Here is a 22,136-nt window from a genome sequence, read left to right on the forward strand (position 1 = left end):
GGCCCCGCGAGGGTGACGGGCAGGAGCACGGCATGAGCCCTGCAGGCAGCCCCTGGGCGGGCAGGGACACGGGCAGGGACCTGCGGGCTCCTGCACCCGCCTCCGCCCGCCTCCAGCCCTGCCTCCCCTGGGCACTTTGCTCCCAGCAGGAGAGCCGGAGCGGGCACACTCGGCACGGCCGGGCACGGCGGAGGGCAGCCCACAGCCCCGCCAGCATGGCCCCCAGCCCCGCGGGGGGACAGGCGCTCCCCGGGGGTGCCCCACTCCTGAGAGCCACCCCAGCCCAGGTCCGCAGGTGAGCCGGGGCAGCCCACGCTTGGTGGAGAGCAGCAGCCGGGACGGCCTCGCCGTGGCCACGCACAGCCAGCCGGGCTCCGGGGTCCCCGCAGGGAGCAGCTTGGGCCCTGCAAGGGATGGAGGTGGGATTCGCAGTGCAGGGTGGGCATCGGGTGGGGGTCAGCCAGTTCTCCCCATCCCTCCGCTGTCCCCCAATCCCTTGGTGCATCCTCCTCCCTACCGTGCCACTGCCTTCCTCCGTCACCAAGGGCCTTCATACTTCCCCCTGTGGCCACCTCCTCTCCTTCATCTGCCTCTCCATCCCCCAAATTGCTGTGCCCTCGCAGAATGAAGCTGCCCTCGGGCTGCTGCAGCTTAGCTGGATGCTGTGGTCTCCTGTCCTTCCCCAGGGAGACCGAGGGACAGGGACAGCCCAGCCAAGGGTGAAAGGAAACCCCCATCTCCCACCCTGTGGAGAAAGGGGGTCACCTTGGAGCAGGAGACATGATGGGCAGCAAGGGAAACACCCGGCCCCACTGGCATCCCCGGGGAGGAGGCACCAGTGCCCAGGCAGAGCAGGCAGATCGTGCTTTGGCTGCTCTTGCAGTCAAAGGGAAGGATCGAAAAGAAATTAGGTCATGCTTTCCTTGCGCCAGGGCTTTGGCTGCATGAACCACGTGGCGATTAGGGACAAGGGTCCTTGTGCAGGATGTTTTGCATAATTTTCCCTTGTTTTGCAATTTCTAAGAGCTTAGGCGAGAAGAAAAGCCCTGTTTTTCCCATGCTCCAGCAGCAACTGGTCCCAGGCTCACCCAGCCCCATGTCCCTCACCGGCTGCTCGCTCTCCTCTGAAGTCCTCTCTCGTTTCCCCTCTCTCCAGCTCCTGCCTGCTATGTCACGATCCCCGATGGTCTGTCCCGTCCTGCCAGTGGGCAGAACTTTGGCTCCGGAGGAGAGTCTTCGGCGCTGCCTCATTCATTTCATTGGTGTCTTTTCAACGCTCCTTTAAATGCCCCATGCAGGAAGCTTAGGCCAGCTGCTGGGGCACCCCGGGTTGGGGGCACCCGGGTCTGGGGCAGCTGCTGGCTCCCACTGGGACCAGTGCCGCCTGTGGGACCAAAGGACGGGTTCAGGCTGGGCACAGCTGCAGGGCTGGGAGCCAGGGCAGAGCTCCTGTTCCCGCGGCAAAGGGCCAAGCGCAGCATGTGCCCCCAGCTGCATGGCCCCGCGGCTGGCCCCTGCCCCTTCCCACTGGCAGATGGCATCATGGATGCTCTGCAGGTCCCCTTGCTGCCTCCCAGGACGTGTGCAGGAGCCAGCCTGCGGGCACCGTCCCAGCAGGATGTTGCTTGCCATGGGCAAGGGATTCCCCAGCATCACAGCCCTCCTGCATCCACAAAACGGGCAGGGCCGGAGCAGCCATCACCTCCCCTGCTCCATGTCCTTTCCCTGCAGCGCCTTCCAGCTCCTGCTCCATCTGTGAGCCTGAACGCTTGGCTCAGACCTCACTGCACCTGCGGTCAGCCCCTCCTGGAAAAGCCCACGCTAGAGAGGCTGTGGCCAGGGAGAGCCTTGCTGGGGGTGTCAGGGAGGAGCAGAGGAATGGATGTGGTGGTGACGTGTCCTTGGGGCGGACTGACACGAATCAGCAATTTAAACTACTGATTTTGATCATGAGCAAGATGAGGAAGCAGGAAACCTACTGAGATAAAGCTTGCCAAACGTCATCTTCTTTTGCGTTATATTGTGGTGGTTATCCTCCAAAGAAGCTTGCTTAGGAATGGCTAAACTGCACTCTGAGCACTGACTCTTCTGGGGCTTCATCAGCTGCCAGAAGCCATGTACCTGTGCTCTCCTCCAAGCAGCTCAGCACCACACGGCTGCTCACGCTTTTTCCTTATCCGTTTCTCACACCAGACTTATTTTTTTTTATTTATTGGCTTCTTCATACATAGTTGTTTGTTGACCTATGCCATGGACATTGGCTTTGGCCACTGAACCCTGCAGCACCTCCGGTCCGGCTGGGCTCAAGGCTTCATGCTCACTTGCACTCAGAGGTTAGAAGAAAACAAATCTCCTGGAGCCTCGTGTCCTCAGCAGCATCACAGCCCGGGGGAGATGCAGCCACTGGGCTGGGACCGCCACGACCAGCACAGTACCCCATGGGACCACCACTGGCACCAGCGCTCAGCGGCTTGGGGTTTCCTACCAGCTGGATTTCCCTCCTGGTTCAGGGAGAAGAGAGCAAGTTCTTTGCACTGTTAATGTTTGATCAGGACCTGCCTGTTGCTCTCTGAACTCATCCTTGTAATAAAGCCAGGCAGCTGCCGGTGCCAGCCGCAGCGGGAAGGAAGCTGCAGGGTGTTTGATGTGAGCCCGAAGCTGCAGCTCAGCCCACAACTCAAACAGAGTGCGGAGACAGATGCATGTGGGGCGGAGCGGCTGGTCTAGCGGCCACCTGCCTGCTGATTCATTTGTGATCATTTCTGTAAAGCCAGGGATCTCTCTCCAAGTGAGATGGATTTCATCTCATCTCCAAGGGAGGAGATGGATTTCAGCTCAGCTGACCCCGTGGATACACCCTATGGGATATTCGTGCCAACGGTGCTTGCCATGAGAAGCTGTCAGGCTGCACATCTCCGTGGTGAAGGCAAGGGGCAAACAGGATGATGATGATGATGATGATGAGGGAGCCTGAAAGAACACAGCTTTCCATCTTGTACCACTGACACCAGCATCATGCACATCGTCTCCCTGAGCCCCGAGCCCTCCTCCGTCCCGGCACCCATCGCCTCCTGTGTGAGCTTTGGACCAACAGAAACTGCAGACGCACCAGCACTCCCTCCGTCAGTTACGGTTTTGGCTACACCCTGGTCTCTGCTGGCAGCGTGGCTGATGCTCCTGCTCCCAGGTTACTCATCTGAGCATCCATCCTCAGCTGGCAGAAGCAGCCACTCCAAAATCGCTTCACCAGGGATGGTGGCAGGCGTGGAGGGGCCAAGGTGCGAGCAGCCTTTGCTTGGACACCACGATGGCAGAAGCTCCTTCTTCCCTCTGGACGAGTGGGCTCTGAACTTGAGATGTTCCGAGAGGCAAATGCAACCCTTGGACAGCTTGCCCTCACGCCTCGGCCGGGGGGCCTGATTTTCCAGGAGGAGGCAGATCCCAGTCTTTGATCCCAACTCTGTGCGAAAGGAAACGTCCTGCCTGCCTTGTGAACTTGCACTGTCTTGAGCTGGAACTTGGCTCTGGCGCAGCCCCTCTCCACAGGGCTTAGATCATCCCTCTCCTACGGAGAATACCCAGCATCTGGAGGCCCCTCACCGTCCAGGGACACTCTCTCCCAAAGGCTCCTTTAACAGCCCCCTGAGGATCTCCCTGGGCCATAATACTCCCCCAGACAAGCCTTTCTTCTCCTCCCGCCTTTCTTCTGTCAAGGAGCCCCCTGGGACGAGCAGCATTGTCAGGATGGTGCCAATTAGGCTGAATCGGCTTCCAAGAGGCTGCGCTGGCACCGGCCAGGGGCTGCTGTTGCTCATAAAGGTCTCATTGTTCGGCGCGCCGTGGGGCTGCTGGCCGGCGGGGCCGGCGCGGTCCTCTGTCTCAGGCACGCTTCCCGGCTCCATGCGGTGCTGGTGTCACTGGCGCTGCTCAAAGGGATGATTAATGGGTGTCATTGCGGGGGCTGCGAAGGGGAGGATTTGTCAAGTCCCCCTTGGCTCCCCGTGAGGCTCGAACGCACGAGCTGAGAAAAACCAGAGAACCATCAAAGTGGCCGGAGCTCCTGGAGGGGGGGGGGAAATCTGGCAGCTTTGGCTCCCTTCCATGCTTTGTGCCTGACAATGGTCGGGATCAACGACTAATACGCTTTTATTAACGTCTCCCCTAGATCTGGCTCAGAGAACATGGCCACTTCAGTGAGGACGTTCCCAGTTGCCCTGTGGACACCGACTCTGGCTCCCTGGCCAGGAGGAAACACCACCACAGTGGCAGAAGCAAAGTGCATCTTCAACGAGGAGTTCAAGTTCATCCTGCTGCCCATCTCCTACGGCATCGTCTTTGTGGTGGGGCTGCCCCTCAACTCCTGGGCGCTGTGGATGTTCATCTCCAGGATGAGGCCCTGGAACGCCACAACCACCTACATGTTCAACCTGGCCATCTCCGACACGCTCTACGTCCTCTCCCTCCCTACCCTGGTCTACTATTATGCCGATCGCAATAACTGGCCCTTTGGGAAATGGCTCTGCAAGATCGTGCGCTTCCTCTTCTACGCTAACCTCTACAGCAGCATCCTCTTCCTGACGTGTATCAGCATCCACCGCTACATGGGCATCTGCCACCCCATCCGCTCCCTGAAGTGGGTGAAGACCAAGCACGCCCGCATCATTTGTGTGGGTGCCTGGCTTGTTGTCACCATCTGCCTCATCCCCAACCTCATCTTTGTCACCACCAGCTCCAAGGGCAACAGCACCCTGTGCCACGACACCACCAAACCTGAGGAGTTTGACCATTACGTGCACTACAGCTCCTCCATCATGGCCCTCCTCTTCGGGGTCCCCTTCCTGGTGATCGTCCTCTGCTACTGCTTGATGGCCAAGAGACTCTGCAAGCCCAGCTTCTCCAGCCCCAGCCCCCGAATGCCCTCCTACAAAAAACGCTCCATCAAGATGATCATCATCGTGCTCACCGTCTTTGCCATCTGTTTCGTGCCCTTCCACATCACCCGGACCATGTACTACACCTCCCGCTACTTCCAAGCCGACTGCTCGACCCTCAACATCATCAACTTCACCTACAAGATCACTCGGCCCCTGGCCAGCATCAACAGCTGCCTCGACCCCATCTTGTACTTCATGGTCGGGGACAAGTACCGGGGGCAGCTGCGCCGGGGGCCAGCTCAGCGCCTCCGGCCTGTGCCCACATGTGACCTGGCCTTGGTATCCCCCTCCATGGAGAACATCCTGGGTGGCAGCCACGCTGCCAGTGACAGACGAGGGACAGCACAGAGCGGAGGCGGGTGCTGAGGGGCCAAAGGGGGTTCCAGTAACTTCATCCCTGGTCTCCACAAGGTGCAGCCCCTCTAGGCTCTGCGCGGGCACCCTGGCACCCCCAGGTCCCCAAACCCGACCCACTCTGCAGGGGCAAAGGCCTCAGGGCTGAGGGCTGGTGGCCATGGGGCTCATCCCAGCCCTGTCCTGGGCTACCATGGGAGGAGGATGCTGGTGCCACTCGGGGCAGGACAGCCACTGGGCACCTGTGGGGGTGGGAAGGATGCTGAGAAAGCCATTCTGGGGAGGCAGGCTGGCGTCCCATCCCAGGGCACTTCTGGGGACACGTGGGGGCTGACAAGTGACTAAAGAGAAGGGACACTGGTCCCTCCCTGGGCACACACAGCCCTTTCAGTTTGCTCAACAGTGACATGTGGGGACTGGACTGAACCTGGGGACAGCGTCAGTGCTGGGCCCCCGCGTACCTGGTGGAGGTTCTCGGGGACATCCCCATCACTGCTGGCCTTGGGAGAGGCGGGGAGGGACGTGGCACAGGGCTCTTGCTGCCCATCACTCCCCAATAAAGCCCCTTTCCCCTTTCTCTGTGCTCAGGCCCATTTCTTCCCACGGCAGAAGAGGGATGAGATGCCCACCCTTACCCTGGAAAGCGTTTGAGAGCAGAGAAAACCCACCCACCACCTTAAATGCTGGTGCAGGTTGAGAGCAAAGAGCTGGAATGGTGACACCCACTGTGACGGAAAAGTCCTCAGGAATCTGCCTTTATGGGTGTTTGCTTTCCAAATGTTTACCCAGCCCTTTTGTTTGACCAAGTGCCTGCGCAGAGGAGCACAGCAGAGATGACTATCATCGGTGCTGCTGACTCTCCCACGGGCAGGGATGGGACAGGGCTGTCCCCATCACAGGGAGTCCCAGGTGGGGCTGCCCCCCACTGCCTCCCCACAAGTCCTGCCAGCACATGCCTAGGGAAGGGATGCCCATAGCATCGTCGGGGTGCCACCCCCCGGGCACAGTCACACACAACCACATCCCACCAGGAGCTGCACAGGTCACCTGGGGAGGGAGAAAGCCCCAGGGATGCCACGTGCCAGCCCTGCATCACCATTCCACCAGACAGTGGTACCCAGTTTGCCCCTCACTCACCGCTCAGCTGAAAACAGAGGAGACTTCCCTCCTAAACCCAGTTAGCCCAGTAAGAGCAACTGCCGCCCCTCACTTCCCATTATATCCGACATGGCTTAGGTGGACCCAGGAGCTGTTCGGTTGCACCCGAGCAGTGCAAGGGTCCCCACCATGCATGCCCCCAGCTCTGGAGATGGGGGTGCCAGGGAGGGGACAGAGGCGGGTGGCAGGTCCACCCGCATGAGGAGTGCGGGGGTATGGCTGCAGTGCTGCCGATCGTGCCCCCCAGCACACACAGGCAGCCGTGGCGTGGTTGGAAATCTGTATTGGGTATAGAGGGAGCGGAAAAGGCTCAACTGTGGCCAGAGCAGCGCCCACCCCTTGCTCAGGACCACACGGTCCTGGCTGAGGCCACTTCCAAGGGTGCCCAAATCTGGGAGTGTCCCCGATTCACTCCAGGGGAGGATGTCTCCCCAGCCTGGTTCCCGGTTGCTATTGGGATGCCACCCCAAGGAGCCCATCTAATTCCCTCCTCCCATGACACCCCCCTCCCTCAGCTTGTGGTGTCCTGCTTATCATGGGGGGACCACGGCCATTGCTGGCCCCCAGCCTTGCACCAGCTCTCCCCATCAGCCCCACATCCTCAGGGGACGGCTGTGTCACCCACAGCCCCTCCAAACCCCTTTCAAGGCGGGCCCCCAATCTTCCCTTCCCCTTGCCTCCTCCCACCTCCTGCTCAGGTTTTTCAGATGGAGAAGCAGAGGGCTGGAGTGGCAACCGTCCCCCATGAGTCCCCCAGGCCAGGCTGGCTGAAATCCCCACCCGCAAGAGCTGGCTGCCCTTGTGAGCCAGGATCTGGCCACCGGCGCTGGCCATGCTCAGAGGATGTGCAGCTCGTCCGTCTCCGACAGCCCGTACTTGGTCTTGTTCTCATTGAAGAGCTTGAGCAGGGAGCGGATGTACATCTCGTGGTACATGTCCACCATCTCGCAGCTTGGGTCCTCGATCTTGGGCACCATCACCGGCTCCCCCACTGCCGGGAGGAAAGGGAGGTCAGGGCAGTAGCGCAGGGAAGTGCTTGGCTCACTGGGGACACGAGCGGAGGGCTGCCTTCCCGCACCACCCATCGTGGGGCATCCTCCTCTCTGCCCCTCCACCTTCTGGGGGGCCCCTCCGCCCCAGCGGGAAATGCTCACCCACGGTGGTGATGGGTCTGGCATAGGGGAGGAAACCCCGGGACCGGACGGAGGTGAGGCCCCGGCCATAGAAGACGCAGGGAGCAAAGCCCATCATCTTCTGGAAGCGCTGCTGAATGCTCCTCATCCAGCTGCCTTCCTCAAAGACCACCTGGCGGAAGAGGTCATTCTCCCCAAAGGAGAAGGAGGGGACAAGGTAGGCCCTGTGGAGGGGACACGGCGGGCAGTCACGGTGTGCCAGGACCACCAGACCCCTGTGGCAGCAGTGGCGGCAGTGCCCATGACGCACCCATGCTGCAGGGCCATGCGGACAAAGCCCTTGCGCTTCTTCAGGATGAGTGTGGTGACACCGGGACGGCAGGAGAGCGACTCAGCTGCGCCGCCAATGACGATGGCCACCGCGTTGCCGGTGCCATTCTTGGAGAGCAGGTACCCAATGGCACGGCGTGTCACTGGGCACAGGCCTGCAGCGGAACAGACCACTGGTGCTGTGGGACTGCCTGCCTGCGCTGTGCCCAGGGCCGGGGGCCTCACAAGGGACCATGCCCGGTGGGACCCCGCAAAGACCATGGCGGGACCCCGCACGGGACAGTGCAAGGGCGCCCCCTGCTGCGGGAGAGCCCCCAGGGAGGGATGGGTTCCCCAGGCTCCCAGCCCTGGGGGCAGGGCGCAGGCAAAGTGCAGGCAGGGTGGGGAGAGGGTGCAAGCAAGGTGAGGGTGGAGCTCAGGCAGGGCACAGACAGGGTGCAGGCAAAGCACTGCTCCTGCCCTGGCTGCTCCTGGGGGGCACAGAGGCCAACAGTCCCAGGTTTCCCGTGGATGGGACCGGGGAGTCCCCCTGGAGCCCCTCTGCCCATGGGCATTGCCTGCAGCGGGCAGAGTTGGGCAGGAGTGGGGCAGGCAGGGGGTGCGTCCCTGGGGCACCCACTCAGCTCAAGCCAGCGCAACCAGCTGTGCCTGCAGGGCTGCCTGTGAGGGTAGGGGGCAGGCAGCTGCCCACCCTGCTGCCCACGGACACTCACCCCCACTCATCAGGTACTCCCTGAAGATGGGCAGGCGAAAGTTGCCGGCCAGGGTGGTGAGGAAGGGCCGGATGCCTGGGAACATCTCCCCGAAGCCTGTCGAGCCCGTGATGAAGTTGCAGAAGGCGCCGACGCAGAGGATGCCATGGGGGTGGGAGCCGATGATGTAGTTGTGGCTGGGGGACAGGTCGTGCGTCTTCACCAGCTGCGGGGACGAAAAGGGGTCGTGGGGACGTAACGGTGGCACATACTTTTGGGTGGTACCACCACCATCACCTGCGTGAATGTCCCATCCCGGCAGCCCAGCTCCCCGCGCCATACCTTCACAGGGAAATAATCCCGAAAGTGCCTCCACACAGGCCATCGCCGCAGGCACGGCAGCCTCCTGCCACCTGCAAACCAGGGAAGGACCCCAGGAGATGATGCCCACCCTGCTGGGCACATCTCCCCATGGATCTGCCATGTCCTTCTTCCGCCATGATGATGATGGAGAAGAGGAAGGAAGGAGCAGGTACAGTGTGGTGCTCCCCATTGGGCATGCTGGGATGGATCCAGAGAAATGGGGGACGCTGCACCCCATCCTGCTGCAACAAGGGAGGAAGGGGGAACGGTGCCCATCCCCACCTTTCTCTGGTGTGTCCCAGTCGTAGATGATCCAGGCCAGGTAGAGCGCAGAGATGGGCCAGAAGCTGGTGAACACCAGGTAGATGAGGAGCAGCAGGCTGACTGTTCCTGTGGAAGCCAGGGAAGGGGGTGAGCAGACACGCACCCACCCCACCAGGACCCCCCGCAGCCCCCTACTCACCCAGCAGCAGGAAGCTGAGCACCCACTGCAGGACAGAGAGGAGCTGGAGCCAGGAGCGGAGGTCCCGCTGCGAGGGCCAGGGTGCTGTGAGCAGGGTGCGCAGGGCGGTCTGGATGCTGGCACGGCTGCCTGCGGGGAGGGACACGGCACCCAGCCCAAAATCGCACGGATTGCACAAATGCTGCCCCACCGTGCTGGCAGGGGGGTGAATCCAGTGGTACCCACAGCTGCCAGGGTTGGGGTATGGGGGCAAGACGGGATGTAGGATGTGAAGGATGAAGCTGGACAAGGAGGAATGTGATGGGGTGGGATTAGGTGGGGGATGCTCATGCCCCCTCCAAGCAGGGGGCAGCTGGCAGGCTGGGCACACCTAAGCCCAAACGGGCTGGGTGCACCAGGGGAGCTCAGCGCAGCAGCAGCTCCCGCACCAGGCCGAGCTCCCCAAGGGCCAGGACCTTTCCCGTGACCCTCCTCGTTCAGGCTCACAGAGAATTTGGGGCTTTCTCAGCTGGCATTGCAGGGAGGTGCGGGGCAGCATCTGCCTCCCAGCAAGCAGCAACGACAGCGGCCAGGGGCTGAGCCAAGGTGGCCAAAGCTGGCCATCCCCACTGAGCCTTGGCTCCCGTGAGGGACAGTCCAGCAGCCTGCAGCCGCTCCACTCCCCCCACCGCCCCCTTCCCTCCGACTGACCTTGGTGAACCATTAACTGCCCCGGGCCAGGAGCCAGGATCCAAACTCCACATGCAGCCCCGTCCCTACTCCCCGAAACAGGCGCACGGCACCAGTTCGGCCAGTACACCACTCCTGGTCAAAGGTCCACTGTAACTGAGACCACCTGTCACAGCCACCACTGAGACTGCAGTGAGCTACCTCTTGTGTTACAAAAGCCTTGTTTTCCCAAGAAAACAACCCAAAATCAGCATGCTGGCCAGACAGAGATGCTCAAGGTGAAATGGGAGCAGACCTTTCCCCACGGCTCCCCAGGCCAGGGACCCTCAGGCCCGCAGCAGGACCCCCAGGGCAGAGGAGAACCACCAAACCCTGGTTCAGGTGGCTGGTGGAGGTTCAACTCTTCCCAGGCTCAATCCAAACCATGAATGAGACAACTGAAATAAAGAAACACTGGAGCCACCACCAGCACCAAAAAATTGTTTTTCCTCTCCCCCAAGCAGTGTGCCATGCTCTAAGCGATCCCTCCCACCTGTCCCCGCACACCCGGCAAGGCATCCCCAGAAGCTCCGCCGCCATCAGTTTTCCAAAGCACCATTTCTTTTTTCCAGGGAAGACACAGAGCTCTTGTCTAGCAAACTTGTGTCTACCAAACAGTTGCTTTTTTTAGTTGCTTTTTTCTAGCTCTCCCCTCAAGCACTCCATCAATGCCCAGACCGCAGACAGAAAATGGAGAAACCCCAGGGGCTCTGCTGCCGGCCCTGGCCACAGCCTCTTCAAACCCAGAAACTCAGACTCTACAGCCCGGAGCAGCAAGGAAAGACGAAGGGGAATTTGCAGCACTCCAGAGCATCTTGCAGGAATAACGTTACCGAACGCATTGTCAGAAATTTCTTTCCTGTTGAGCAACTGTATGTTTTCTTCTGGCGCCGCTAACCCCAAATTGCTCCGAACACCTCCCTTTCCCCTAAGCAGCCTAAAGCAAATACACAATAGTGACAACAAACGCTCATTGCCTGACCAGCTCCTTGCATTGCCGGAGCATCAGAAACTATTCAAACACACTTTGGAAATATCTTACCACTAAGATTTTGGGAACAGGCTGCAATAATTGTTTTCATGGTGGCAAGCCCCGCACCAGACTCCGCTTCAGCAGGTTGAAAGGTGAGTTTGGAAATACCGGAGGGCGATTGATTGTGTATCCAGCTGCCTTAATCAGCTGATCCAAGGTAAACTGTCTGCTGCAGAGGGGAGTGGACCTGCTCTGGCCCCGGCTTGTAGAACAAGAAGAGCTGATGGTCCTCGGGAGGACAAGGAGTGACGACAAGCGGTGAGAGCCTGCCGTCACGAAGGGCAGTTGCTGCTCCTCAGAAAGGTACTTCTGCCAGCACCAGTGGGGGCTCCGGGGGGGGGGGGGGCACCTTCCTCTGGGGAAGGGTACTGTCCATGCTTTGGGCATGTCACAAACCGCTGTCATGTTCTATTGGTGTGACTCCCCTCCAGAGCTGCCCAAAAATGTCACCCCAAAGGCTCCTGCTCCATGGTACGGGACCACGGCCCGCCAGACAGGCTCTGACCGCCATCCCCAGCACCATCCCCTCCTCTTCCACCCCCAAGGGGGGTGCCAGGGCCAGCTAGCCTGCCTGCTAGCCCAGGAAGTCTGGAGTGCTGCCTGGAGAAGATTAGAGGTGGGGAATGAGAAGAAAAAGAATGAGAAGAAAACTAGTGCGGCACAAAAGCAGCACTGAGATGGGCCTTCAGGCCAACAGCCAATGGAACAGTAAAAATGCACAGGAACTAATTCAGCTGAGCTACTTCTCAAGATCTACCTCTCCAGAAATTTTCACCAGGAAGAGGCAGCTAACATCAAATGTAAGAAAGGAATAAATGCATGTATAGAATTGCATGTGTTGTTGAAGTAGAAAATGTGTTTCACAGGAGGTCTGGAACGCACAAAAACTCATTGTCTGCTCTTGTAGATTGTAGAGACTCAGTACCTGGAAAAAAAGGGTTCGCTGCAGGCTACAACTGATGTACACCTGTGAAGCAAAGAGGACCTGCAATTGCTACATGTGAAACATCTAATCTTTCCTGCAGCCTAGCTGGCCCCTCACACGTGCCTGAATCATGCTAAGAGGAAAGAAAAAATCCCAATTCCTTCAACATCCCACTGTCCCCAGAGATAAGGGAGCTGATGAACCCAACTGTGCCAAATCAAAGACAATAAATGCCTCGTGGCCTGCTCCACGTAACACTGCCACATGCACAAACAGCAGCAATAGTTTGTTTGGGGTTTTTATACCAACATTTGTAACAGGTTTAGAACAACTGCAATCACAGCTGCCAGCCCATGCTGGGCAATTTCAGAGCTTCCAGCCACAATTCCTCACTTTCTTGCCCAGTAACACGCCTGCCACATGCCAGGTCAGTGCCAGGTACAGCAGACCAGACATACCCTCTCTTCTCACTCAGTTCAGAATTAGGGCCAGCAGCTATTTAAACTAGCTTCAGAGGAATCCAGAAAAGTTTTTCACCCCTTCATGGTTATTCTGCAAGTAGATTTCAAAGCACACTGACAACTAGTGCACTACTTTGCTTTGGAACACAGAACTGTTTGTCCCAGTAGGGCTCCGCAAGAGGGTCCGGAGTAAACACACATGTTGCACGTTACTTTGTGTATGCTATCACCATGCAGATCCTCCATCACACTAAGTAAAAGGACAAACATTTCTGTTAAGGCATTTGTACTATGTGTAGTATCGGCACTTCAAGACATTGCCCTCAAAACACCTCATGTACTTAACACAAAAAATCCTAAACACTTCAGTGCGCCGCTCTGGGAGGAACAGTGGGATGAGCCTGCGGAAAGGCCACCGAACACCCGGCTGCATACAGACCTCCCTGCCAAGGTGAACACTGCACTGCAAGCTGCTGTGCTCAGAAGCCTTGTTCAAAAAAAACCCTGGCCATCTGACACTGCCTATCTCCCATCCCCAGCTCCCTCGGTTGCTGGAAACCAGCCTTACGGACATGCTCTGGAAGAGCCTAGGATGAAGAGCAAGGGATTTTTACTGCAAGAACTAGGCAGCACGAGAGACTTTATTTTGCTTAAAATATAGAGAAAAAAATAAATACATCCACCCACAATACACAGAGCAGTTTCCAAATTCATGTACTTATCTTTCAAGGACTTCCTCTGACTGGGAGAACAGAGGCAGCCTGACCCCTCAGAAAGAGCTCCACCTGACAGGAGCTCTGTGGTGTCACTGTACATGACCAGTGCACTCAGTCTGACATTTAACGCAAACCAAAGCAAACGGTCATGTTTACTCCGCTTGATTCCAGTGCCTCCCAGAGAAGCCACGTATACCTCTGCATATGTACAGTGTATTTACTCCTATATCTCCAGGACACAGGCAATTCTTACAGGATTTCCAGGCCCTGCCCACTCTGCAGCAAGAGCATCAGCCCACATTCTGCCGGTTGCCATAGCCTCTTGGGTGTGTATCTTTCCAGTCATCCCAGTTTCGAGCTTTTTGAAGAGCTTCCTCATCATCATCCTCCTCTTTTTTCTCCTGCTGCTGCTTCTGCAACTCTTCATCAGTTATACCTGCTGAAGGTCAAGAACAGGAGCAAGGGGCAGTAAGACACCGGAAGGTCCCTAGTCAAGTTCTCAAAACAGAAGCCCTGCCAGTTGAGACAGAAAGCAGGAATTGCCAAAGAGCGGTTTAGCAACCCAGTTATTCTCAGCCTAATAAAGTCAGCTCTTACTCTTCCTCAGTCACTGGGTGTTTTACACCCTGAACACATGCCTGTTCACCCTCCCCCTCAAGAGACTTCCCAAATTCTCTATTCCAATCTTTGCTTTGCCACTCTGTACCTGGTGTTCTCTGAGGCGCACCCTGACCAGACACGACTCCCTGCCTCCTGCGCTGCTCATACCAGTCATCCACAGTCATAGTAGGCAGGCCAGGGTATCCAGCACCAAACACTCTACCGGGAGAGAAAGACAGTCAAAGGCAGCACTTTATGTTGCTACAAATGAGCGGAAACAGACAACCATGCACAGAACTACTCTGTAACCTGATCTGTACTAAAAATAAAAGGTGTGTTACCAAGGAGGGTTTGAGAACAAACCTTTTCCTACAGCCTGGGCCTTCAGCAACAAACCTGCCAGTAACCTAGCCACAGCGGCATTTAAAGAGTTCATCCTGCTAGTTTAGAGAGGTGAGGACTCTTATAGCCCAAAGACCTTGAACCAATTCTCCAGCCCAAAGCAGAACACACTGTGCTGGCACAGCTTGCCAAGGAGGCCTCTGGGAACCAAATTAGGCACGGCTTGGCTATATAGATATATGGAAAGCTCAGGGCAAATAATGTCAAAAGCATGACAAGAAATCTTGTTTCTATCCCATTTTGTGCTTTAGCTGCCACACTCCCTGCAAGAATCTCACAGGGCCACAAAGTGCTAAGATCTTGACGCCCTCAGGAAAGCCTTACAGTTAATTATTGTGACTGATGATTCTTGGTAGGTATCACATATTCCCAGCCCCTAAGACCACTTATTTGAATTCACTGAAATCTTCCAAAGTTTACGTTAGATTAAGAGACCACATACGCTTTTCACTGCAGGGCTCTTTAACAGTGAAGAGCAATCCTATTATATCACACAGTGGTTTCAGACGGGCAGATAAGCCTTGCCTCTCCCCAGCTTACCAAACAGCAAGCACATGGCCTATAAACTAGCACAGTAACATTTGCTTAATACAATCTCCTCTTCTGCCACCCCAACAGCAGGAAACAGCATTAGCCAAGACACTGCAGCATGCCAGTAACAGAAGAAATCAGAGAAAGTTCAAGAAATGCATTAGACATTCCCCCGATCCCCTGCCCAGATGCACAACACGCACCATCTCGATGAACACCTGGTTCTCTGCATTTGAAAGAGTATTTTAGGCTTGATATAAGAACAGAGCACTGCCTCATACTATGTCTAAGTAATCAGAAAACAACATACTTCGCCTGAGCAGCATCCCGGGTAAGAATGAAAGGTTTCAGCGGAGCCCTGACTTGCCGAGAAGTAGCGTGTGGTGGTGCTGAAGACTGAAGATGCAAACAATAGTCACAAGATAATAGTTTAGTTGAGAACCCCCTTCTCTGCTTCCCACCCCACAACAAGTTATTAAAGGTCTCATAGAAGAGAGATGCCTCTGCTGTCACAGCAACATCCTAAGACAGACAGTTCAGGCCTTAATCCAGTTTAAATCATGAACTCCATCTGTGAGCATCTACAAATCGCTTCTCTTTGTGCCTTTGTTACACCCACTGCGATCAAAGCAGAAAGCTGACAAAGCTAAACCAGATCAGCTCAGATCGAAGCATGAAATATAGCTTATTTTTCCCAGGGAGCAAGCGCAGTACATTCTGAAGCAAGCTGAGCTCGTCATTCCCAATGGTATCACCCAGGGCACTACAGAAGAGCAGAGCTCTGCAATGTCAAAAATGAACTGCACAAATGAGCTGTGCCAACCAAGCTGGACTATGGTCTATGTCAGCACATTATGATTTATTTTTTTTTTTTTTATTTCCACGCAGATGTTTTAGGTGAGTAACATAAAGCCCAGAAACACTATTCTACACAGGAATTGTAGGTCTATGAGAAGCTTTCATCACTCAGAACGGGCATTTCTTTCTGTAGTATCTGGACACATTGTAGACCAGAAGCACAGGTTTGAAAGAAATCACTAGAGTCTCCTTTCAATTTACAAATGTACTTACTTCTTTACAGGTAAGGGTCTGCCAGAACCCAGCAAAGTGGACAAAAGCCTTTGCGTGCAGACCATTTCAGCTCTGATATTCAATGCTCTAGCATTTCATAAGCCGTGACTGTCTAGAACACATGGTAGCAGTGGACAGCGACTAATCCAAGAATCAGACCACTGCTCATTCAGAATTGAGCCAAACCCCATCTGCTTGGGCTGTGATTGAGCTGTATTTCAACTGAGAATTCACAGAATAGAACATGAATGTAGCTCTGCTACTGAATTCCTCTAGGGTGCACTTACCCGCAACAGTGACTCTCAGCATGTCTAACTATCCACAGTCCACAGGACTTGCAGTTCAAGACAGATTTCATACCTGTTTCCCTGTACCTCTGCTCCTCAAGATGACCATTTCTTGGTCAATACTCTCGATTTCCTCCAGGCTGGTGTTGATCCATTTCTGGATTTGTAGTATGTAAAATTCCCGCATCTGATCCTCATCTGCTTGCCCACTCTCCACAAAGCTTCTCATAGAGGCCAGCCTGTTCTCCAGTTCCTTCCTCTGCTTATATCTGTCTCAAAGAGAACAAAATGAGATCATTAAATAACCTTTTGCTAGCCCAGCCCCGGTACAGCGTTTTCCAAAATATACAATTTCCTAGTTCATGAAATTCAATCAAATGTAGTTAAGAGAGATACTTCCTGCCCCGATCCCCTTTTAAATCCTCTTCACAGTAGTGCCAGTTGCTGACCAGCGCTCATTACAGTACACAAATCCCAGGCATTCATAAAGCTCCTCATGTCTTGACAAATTTCTTTGTGCAAGGACCCCCAATCATTTAACAGCTGAGTAAGAGTCCTGTAGAAGTAAAGCAGAGACTTACAGGAAGGAAGTACCTGTTAAGAAAAGGAGCAGCACTAGACCATACTGGTTGTCATTTACTGATGACCTCTCACAATGCGTAAGCAAAAGGCAAAATATCAAGCAGGGGATCCATCTCCCCACCTCATCTGACAACAGGTCTTTGACCAATGAAAACTACAAAAATCAGAAGAGTTCCAATCTGCTTACAAACGATTTTGAAAATGCACAGTTATATACATACATGCAGCACCAAAACCTTTCCCCCCGCATCTTTCCCATCCCTTCCATCTGCCAACTCAAATTTAGGCATTACATAGGATCTTCACTACATCTTGTAAGAGGTTTAACATTATTTCAAGTATTTAATAAGAAAATTGTATAAAAAAAAAGGGAGATGGTGATTGCTTATTGTTGTAATTTAAAGTATCTCCTGTCTGTTAAAAGCAGCTTTAAGACAACACTCGAAATTTAGAGACATCTCTATTAATTATTTTTTTCTTCTCCTAAAAGTCAAGCAATCCTTGAAAATTAAGCCTCCCAGGTCGAATTAGGTAAGCCTGGCAACGTTAATCTCCTGGAGCAAACAAAACTTTAACTCATTGGCTCCTTCACTGAGAAAAAACAATGCAATAGATATTTTGAGTTACTTCTGTAGAACGCAAAAGATATCCAGAAGCCACTAACAAGGCAGATTAAAACACTTCTCCAATTTCTGTCTCAGGTGTTTCTGTGGGTGTGGGTTGTTTTTTTAATATAATTTTGGATTTCTAGATTTTTTGACCTCTTCAGGAGTTACGTTATTAAAGGGGGGAACTACCTATATACTACACTTCCAGGCTAAATCCTTGTGTCCCACTTCCTCCAGTTACAGTGCCACCTGAAGAACAAATACTAAGAACCAAGGATTAGAAACCTACAGGAGCTGACAGGACAAGGAGCACACAAGAGATATTCTAAAAAACAAACCCATCCACAAGTGCTCCACAAGAACCCTGAAAACTACATTTTAACCGGTGAGCACCTGACTGCCCAACCCTGTCCTGCAGGGAAGCAAAGCAAACCACTCTATTCCCATTTGTCTTTACACTCCACAGTGGGGTAAGTTCTCTGCAGTTGGTTGCTGCAATCCCAACCTGCTCCTTAGGATGCTGGATTGCATGCTTATACAGAGAACAAAGTGAAAAGCAGCTAGGATGAGACAGGTCTGAAGGCAAAGTGGTGATACATGCTGCCTTAGGAAAATTTTGTTCATGCAGTCCACACATTTTACTGAAAGCGAATATCATTGCAACACCTGATCAAGTACTAACCTGCCTGCAATAGAACTCACAATGCAGGTGTGGTGGGTTGACCTTGACTGGATGCCAGGTACCCACCAAGCCGCTCTATCACTGCCGCCCTCAGAATAGGTAGCAGGGAGAAAGTAAGATTTTTAAAAAAAAACAACTTGCAGGTCAAGATAAAGGCAGTTTAATGAAGCAAGAAGTTGTGCAAGCAGAAGCAAAGGAAAACAAGAGATGTTATTCTCTGCTTCCCCTCAGCAGGCAATGTTCAGCCACTTCCCAAGAAGCAGGGCTTCAGTACCCGTAGTGGCTGCTCCAGAAGCCAAATGTCATAACTAACTAATGCCCCCGCTTCCTCCTCCTTTCCCTGAGCTCCTACATCTGAGCAGACATCATGTGATATGGAATATCCCTTTGGTCACTTTTGGTCAGCTGTCCTGGCTATGTCCCCTCCCACGATCTTGCCCACCCCAGCCTACTGGTGGTGGTGGGGTGGGGGGAGGTGGAGAGACAGCCCTGATGCTGTGCAGCACTGCTCAGCAGAGGCCACAACACTGCTGTGTTTCCACCACCCTTCTAGCTACCACTACAAGCACAGCACTATGAGGATGCCAGCCCCAACACAGCAGGCTCCTCGCGTTTGTCTCCAAGAGGAACGAGTCACCATACAGGCAAACACCAGCCCTCAGCAAGGGGGCAGCTCACACGTAGCCAAAGTCCTACCTGCAGCTCCAGCAAAACTCACTTGTGCTCAGGAGGTGATGTGCAGCTCAGAGACTGCTGATGAGCAGCCCACGCTGAAAAGGCTTCGCTGCACAGAGTAGGTGTATTCTAGTATGTCAAACTTACCTCAGTTAAATTACCCTCTAGAATATGAATCATGCTTTTGTATTCATGGAATTTAAACAGCTCTCCAGCCCAGCTTGGGCCTCCCAGTGCTACCACAATAAGCAACAAGTTGATTGTCAAAATCCCCAGCTAAAGCATGACAAACAGGCATTAATCACCTCTTTTTTAAAGATCTAATAAGCCCACTGGTAGGTAACTTCCAACACGCGTGGCTTTACACTGTTAGTGGTGGTTAAAGAACTGACCATAAGAGCTTTTGCGCAGTTCTTCTTCAAAGACCAGAAACTGAAGACATAAATGCACCTCCTCAGTTTGCACAATCAAACACCATTAAATAATACGTGGTGCATATCTTAAAATGAACGTTTCATGACCAAACTATTCCAGTATCAAGGGAAGCAGCTCTTCCCTGACTCTGCAATCTCGCACTGCCCGAAGCTCTCACCTTCTCTTAAACTGATTCCCAAAACCCTTTACAAAAACACTGCGAAGCAAGAGCCTACCTTTCGATTTTGGCTTGCCTACTGGACGCCATGGCCACCAGGCTGGGCTGGGCAGCAGCGGGGCCCCCCGGGGAGGGGCTCCCGGCATCTTCCTCTCCAGGGGGGCTGGTGGCGGCAGGGGGCAGGTGGAAGCTGCCCAGCCCGTAGCTCCTGCAGAGTTTGAGGAAGCGCCAGAAGTGGGCCCGGGCGCTCTCCAGGTGCTCCAGCCTCCTGCTCAGGTCAACCTGCTTCAGCGTCAGGGCCCCCAACAAGGCGGGCAGCAGCAGGTACTTCAGGTCGGCCGAGGCGATCTCCTCCAGCTCCTCGTTCTCGCTGCAGGGGGAGAGATGAGCCCCCCCGTTCCCGTTCTGCTCCGCCTGGGCCCGGCCAAAGCCAGCGCGCTCCGCGGCGGCCCGGGGGGCCCTGTGGGGGCGGCGGGAGGCCCGAGGGCTCTCGCACGGCCTCGCTGGGGCCCCCGCGCCGCCCAGGCCCGCGCCCGACCCTCCGCTCTCACCTGAACAGATCCAGCTGCGCCACCATGGCGGCCGCCCGCTGCAGCGCGTCCAACCCCTGCCGCACCTTATCCTGCACGGCCGGGGCCCCCGAGGACGGCTCGGCGCCGGTCTCCACCTCCTCCCAGAGCCGCCGGCCCGCCGCCAGCAGCTCCGCCAGCCGCAGCCCCGCGCCGGCCCCCTCCGCCATACCGGGCCGGGAACGCCGCCGCACAATCACTTCCGGGGCGCCCGCGTGTGACCCCGCCCCCGCCCGCCATCTTGGTGAGGTCAGCGGAGCCCCCGAAGGAGCGGGGCCGGTATCTTAGTAGGGGCGGGCGGGAGGCAGGGCCTGGTGAGGCGGCAGCGGGCCCGGGCCTCGGGGCTCGCCCCTCCCCACCGGCCAGCGCCCGACGACCCCCGCGGGGGCGGCGGGCGGGTGGTGTCGCCCCTACGAGTCTCGGTGGAGCCGTGGACCCTCACACGCATCCGGTACTCCCAAAGCTCCTGCTGGTTCCTGCCTGATGCACCGGCCTCCCCAGAGCCCACCGGGGAGCTCCGGGGGAAGGCGTGCTCGTGACGTGCTCCAATAAATGAGCAAAAGTGAGGCTGATTAGATAAACTGATCGGATGCGCGCACCTTCCCCCTTTAGAAAAAGGAGCGAGGGGTGAGGGTGGCCTGACGGCGGTGAAATAGCTCTGGAGCCGCCAGCGGCCGGTGTGGTCGGCGGGGCCCTGCTGAGCCCACCCGCAGCTCAGCTAACGAGCTGCTCCGCACCGGGCCCCAGCGCTGGCACTGCTGCAGGGTGCCGGGCCCGAGGGAGCCAGGCCGGGGCTGGCCGTGACACCTCACCACGCAGGCAGCACCCCGGGGCCGTGCCAGGCAGGTGCGGGGCTCACGGAGGGAGCATGTCCTGCCACAGGTGCTAGGGCAGATCCTCAGCCTGGCATGGCAGGTGATGTGCTCTCTTCTGCCCCGGGGAGAGCCCGGATGATGTGCAGCCTTAGGACACCAGCTGGGTTCAGCACGGGCTTGTGCTGCTCAGGGCTGTCACTTCCTAGCCTGGGACCTACATCTGACAGATGATCCTGGCAGAACACGGTGCACAGCATGAGCACTCGGTAGCACACTGCTGCATTTTATGTTTTTAAGCACAGCACCTTCCATTTCTTCTGTCCGTATTCTTTTTCTAACAGAAGATGAGCAGCCTTTCTCATTTCTTTTTTATTTAGCTCCAAAGTCCCTTCTCACAATATCTCTGCAATTTAAACAGGCATAAGGCAGGCAAGGGCTAAAACTGGGCTTGTAGGAACTGGTGTTGGTCCCTTAGGAGCACAGGTAATTGATCCAGATGTGAAAAATATATATGGTGTAATAATAATTCAGGGCTGGCTGGAAGCACTCAGCCTCCAAGAATGAGTCAGTTTACTATTTACTCCATTTTCTTCATACCTACCTGAGATAGCTCGATAAAAAGTTATTCATAAAAACCAGAAAAGCTGTGGATTTAGGTTCCTGTTCGCTGTGCCCTGCATACCCTTCACACTCCTCAGGGTGACTGCTTTGCTCAGGCTGCAAAGGCAGCCACGGGTAGTGTGAGGTATGTCAAGAACTGACTGCGTCATTCTGTGGTGTTCCTGCACACCAGGCAATAGGTGAAGAGCAATGCTGTGTCCAGCAGTGGGAAAATTAATTGGTATAACGATTGGGAGTGGAATGGGGCCAGGAATCTACAGCTGTTTGTTCTTCGCTAGAAGAAGATGCTTTGGCATCTCCAACAATCCGAGCAGCCCAGGCAGGTTCATGGGCTTGCTCTCCAAGTAATTGTAAACAGGCTAATGATGGAGCATGGGATCTCAGCCTGCCTCCCCTTCCCTTCAGACTGGGGGGGTGGGAGAGCCAGTTTTGACCCAGATTGTCAGGGCAGCACAGAACAGGCCTTGAGCAGCACATTATCCCAGCTCACCAGGCAACTTGTACCAAGAGAATAGGAAATTGTGTGAGGCCTGGTTTCCTTTGAGATGGAGAAGCTTTGCCTCTAAGAGCCGAGTGGCTTAACTGGCTGGAAGCCCCTGAATCTCCTTGCTAGAAGTTACTCAGCCCCCTGTTTTCAATCTGCTGTCCCAACTAGTCAAGAATAGGCTTCATTTACACCGTGGGGGCATGAAATCATAAAGGGTTAGTGACCAGAATCACGCACAGTCTGCTCTTCAACTCCGGCATAGCAAACTGCATGTACCCGCACATGTTGTTCTCCTCCTGCCTGAGGTCTGCCTGGCAGGACACAGTTTTTCAAGCTGCCCCTTC

General features: G+C 55.3%; 3 protein-coding genes across 5 annotated transcripts; 1 reads left to right on the forward strand and 2 right to left on the reverse strand.

The window, feature by feature from the left end:
• The first annotated feature begins 162 nt into the window (after window positions 1-162).
• P2RY4 (pyrimidinergic receptor P2Y4) lies at window positions 163-5,863 on the forward strand. 3 transcript variants are annotated; one of them, XM_005242625.3, is made up of 2 exons: window positions 163-295; window positions 4,166-5,863. In XM_005242625.3, the coding sequence occupies exons 1-2, from the start codon at window positions 216-218 to the stop codon at window positions 5,298-5,300; spliced, it is 1,215 nt and encodes a 404-aa protein (XP_005242682.2). In that variant the 5' UTR covers window positions 163-215; the 3' UTR covers window positions 5,301-5,863. The 3 variants fall into 3 exon arrangements, with proteins under 3 accessions (XP_005242682.2, XP_055674029.1, XP_027649943.2); XM_055818054.1 differs by having other exon boundaries at window positions 208-295; window positions 2,232-5,863; XM_027794142.2 differs by lacking the exon at window positions 163-295 and adding an exon at window positions 310-419.
• An 850-nt stretch (window positions 5,864-6,713) lies between these two features.
• Window positions 6,714-11,384, reverse strand: LOC101917877 (diacylglycerol O-acyltransferase 2-like). The gene is made up of 8 exons (XM_027794144.2): window positions 11,178-11,384; window positions 9,428-9,556; window positions 9,247-9,354; window positions 8,944-9,014; window positions 8,623-8,827; window positions 7,890-8,064; window positions 7,601-7,803; window positions 6,714-7,437 (listed from the first exon to the last, which is right to left on the reverse strand). The coding sequence occupies exons 1-8, from the start codon at window positions 11,215-11,217 to the stop codon at window positions 7,283-7,285; spliced, it is 1,086 nt and encodes a 361-aa protein (XP_027649945.1). The 5' UTR covers window positions 11,218-11,384; the 3' UTR covers window positions 6,714-7,282.
• A 1,793-nt stretch (window positions 11,385-13,177) lies between these two features.
• On the reverse strand, window positions 13,178-20,076 carry IGBP1 (immunoglobulin binding protein 1). Its single transcript, XM_055818055.1, has 6 exons — window positions 19,852-20,076; window positions 19,359-19,670; window positions 16,235-16,430; window positions 15,114-15,199; window positions 13,977-14,089; window positions 13,178-13,706 (listed from the first exon to the last, which is right to left on the reverse strand). The coding sequence occupies exons 1-6, from the start codon at window positions 20,037-20,039 to the stop codon at window positions 13,561-13,563; spliced, it is 1,041 nt and encodes a 346-aa protein (XP_055674030.1). The 5' UTR covers window positions 20,040-20,076; the 3' UTR covers window positions 13,178-13,560.
• Between the last annotated feature and the right edge of the window lie 2,060 nt (window positions 20,077-22,136).

The sequence above is a fragment of the Falco peregrinus genome, chromosome 13 (assembly GCF_023634155.1).
Source record: "Falco peregrinus isolate bFalPer1 chromosome 13, bFalPer1.pri, whole genome shotgun sequence".
Classification (NCBI taxonomy): Eukaryota; Metazoa; Chordata; class Aves; order Falconiformes; family Falconidae; genus Falco; species Falco peregrinus.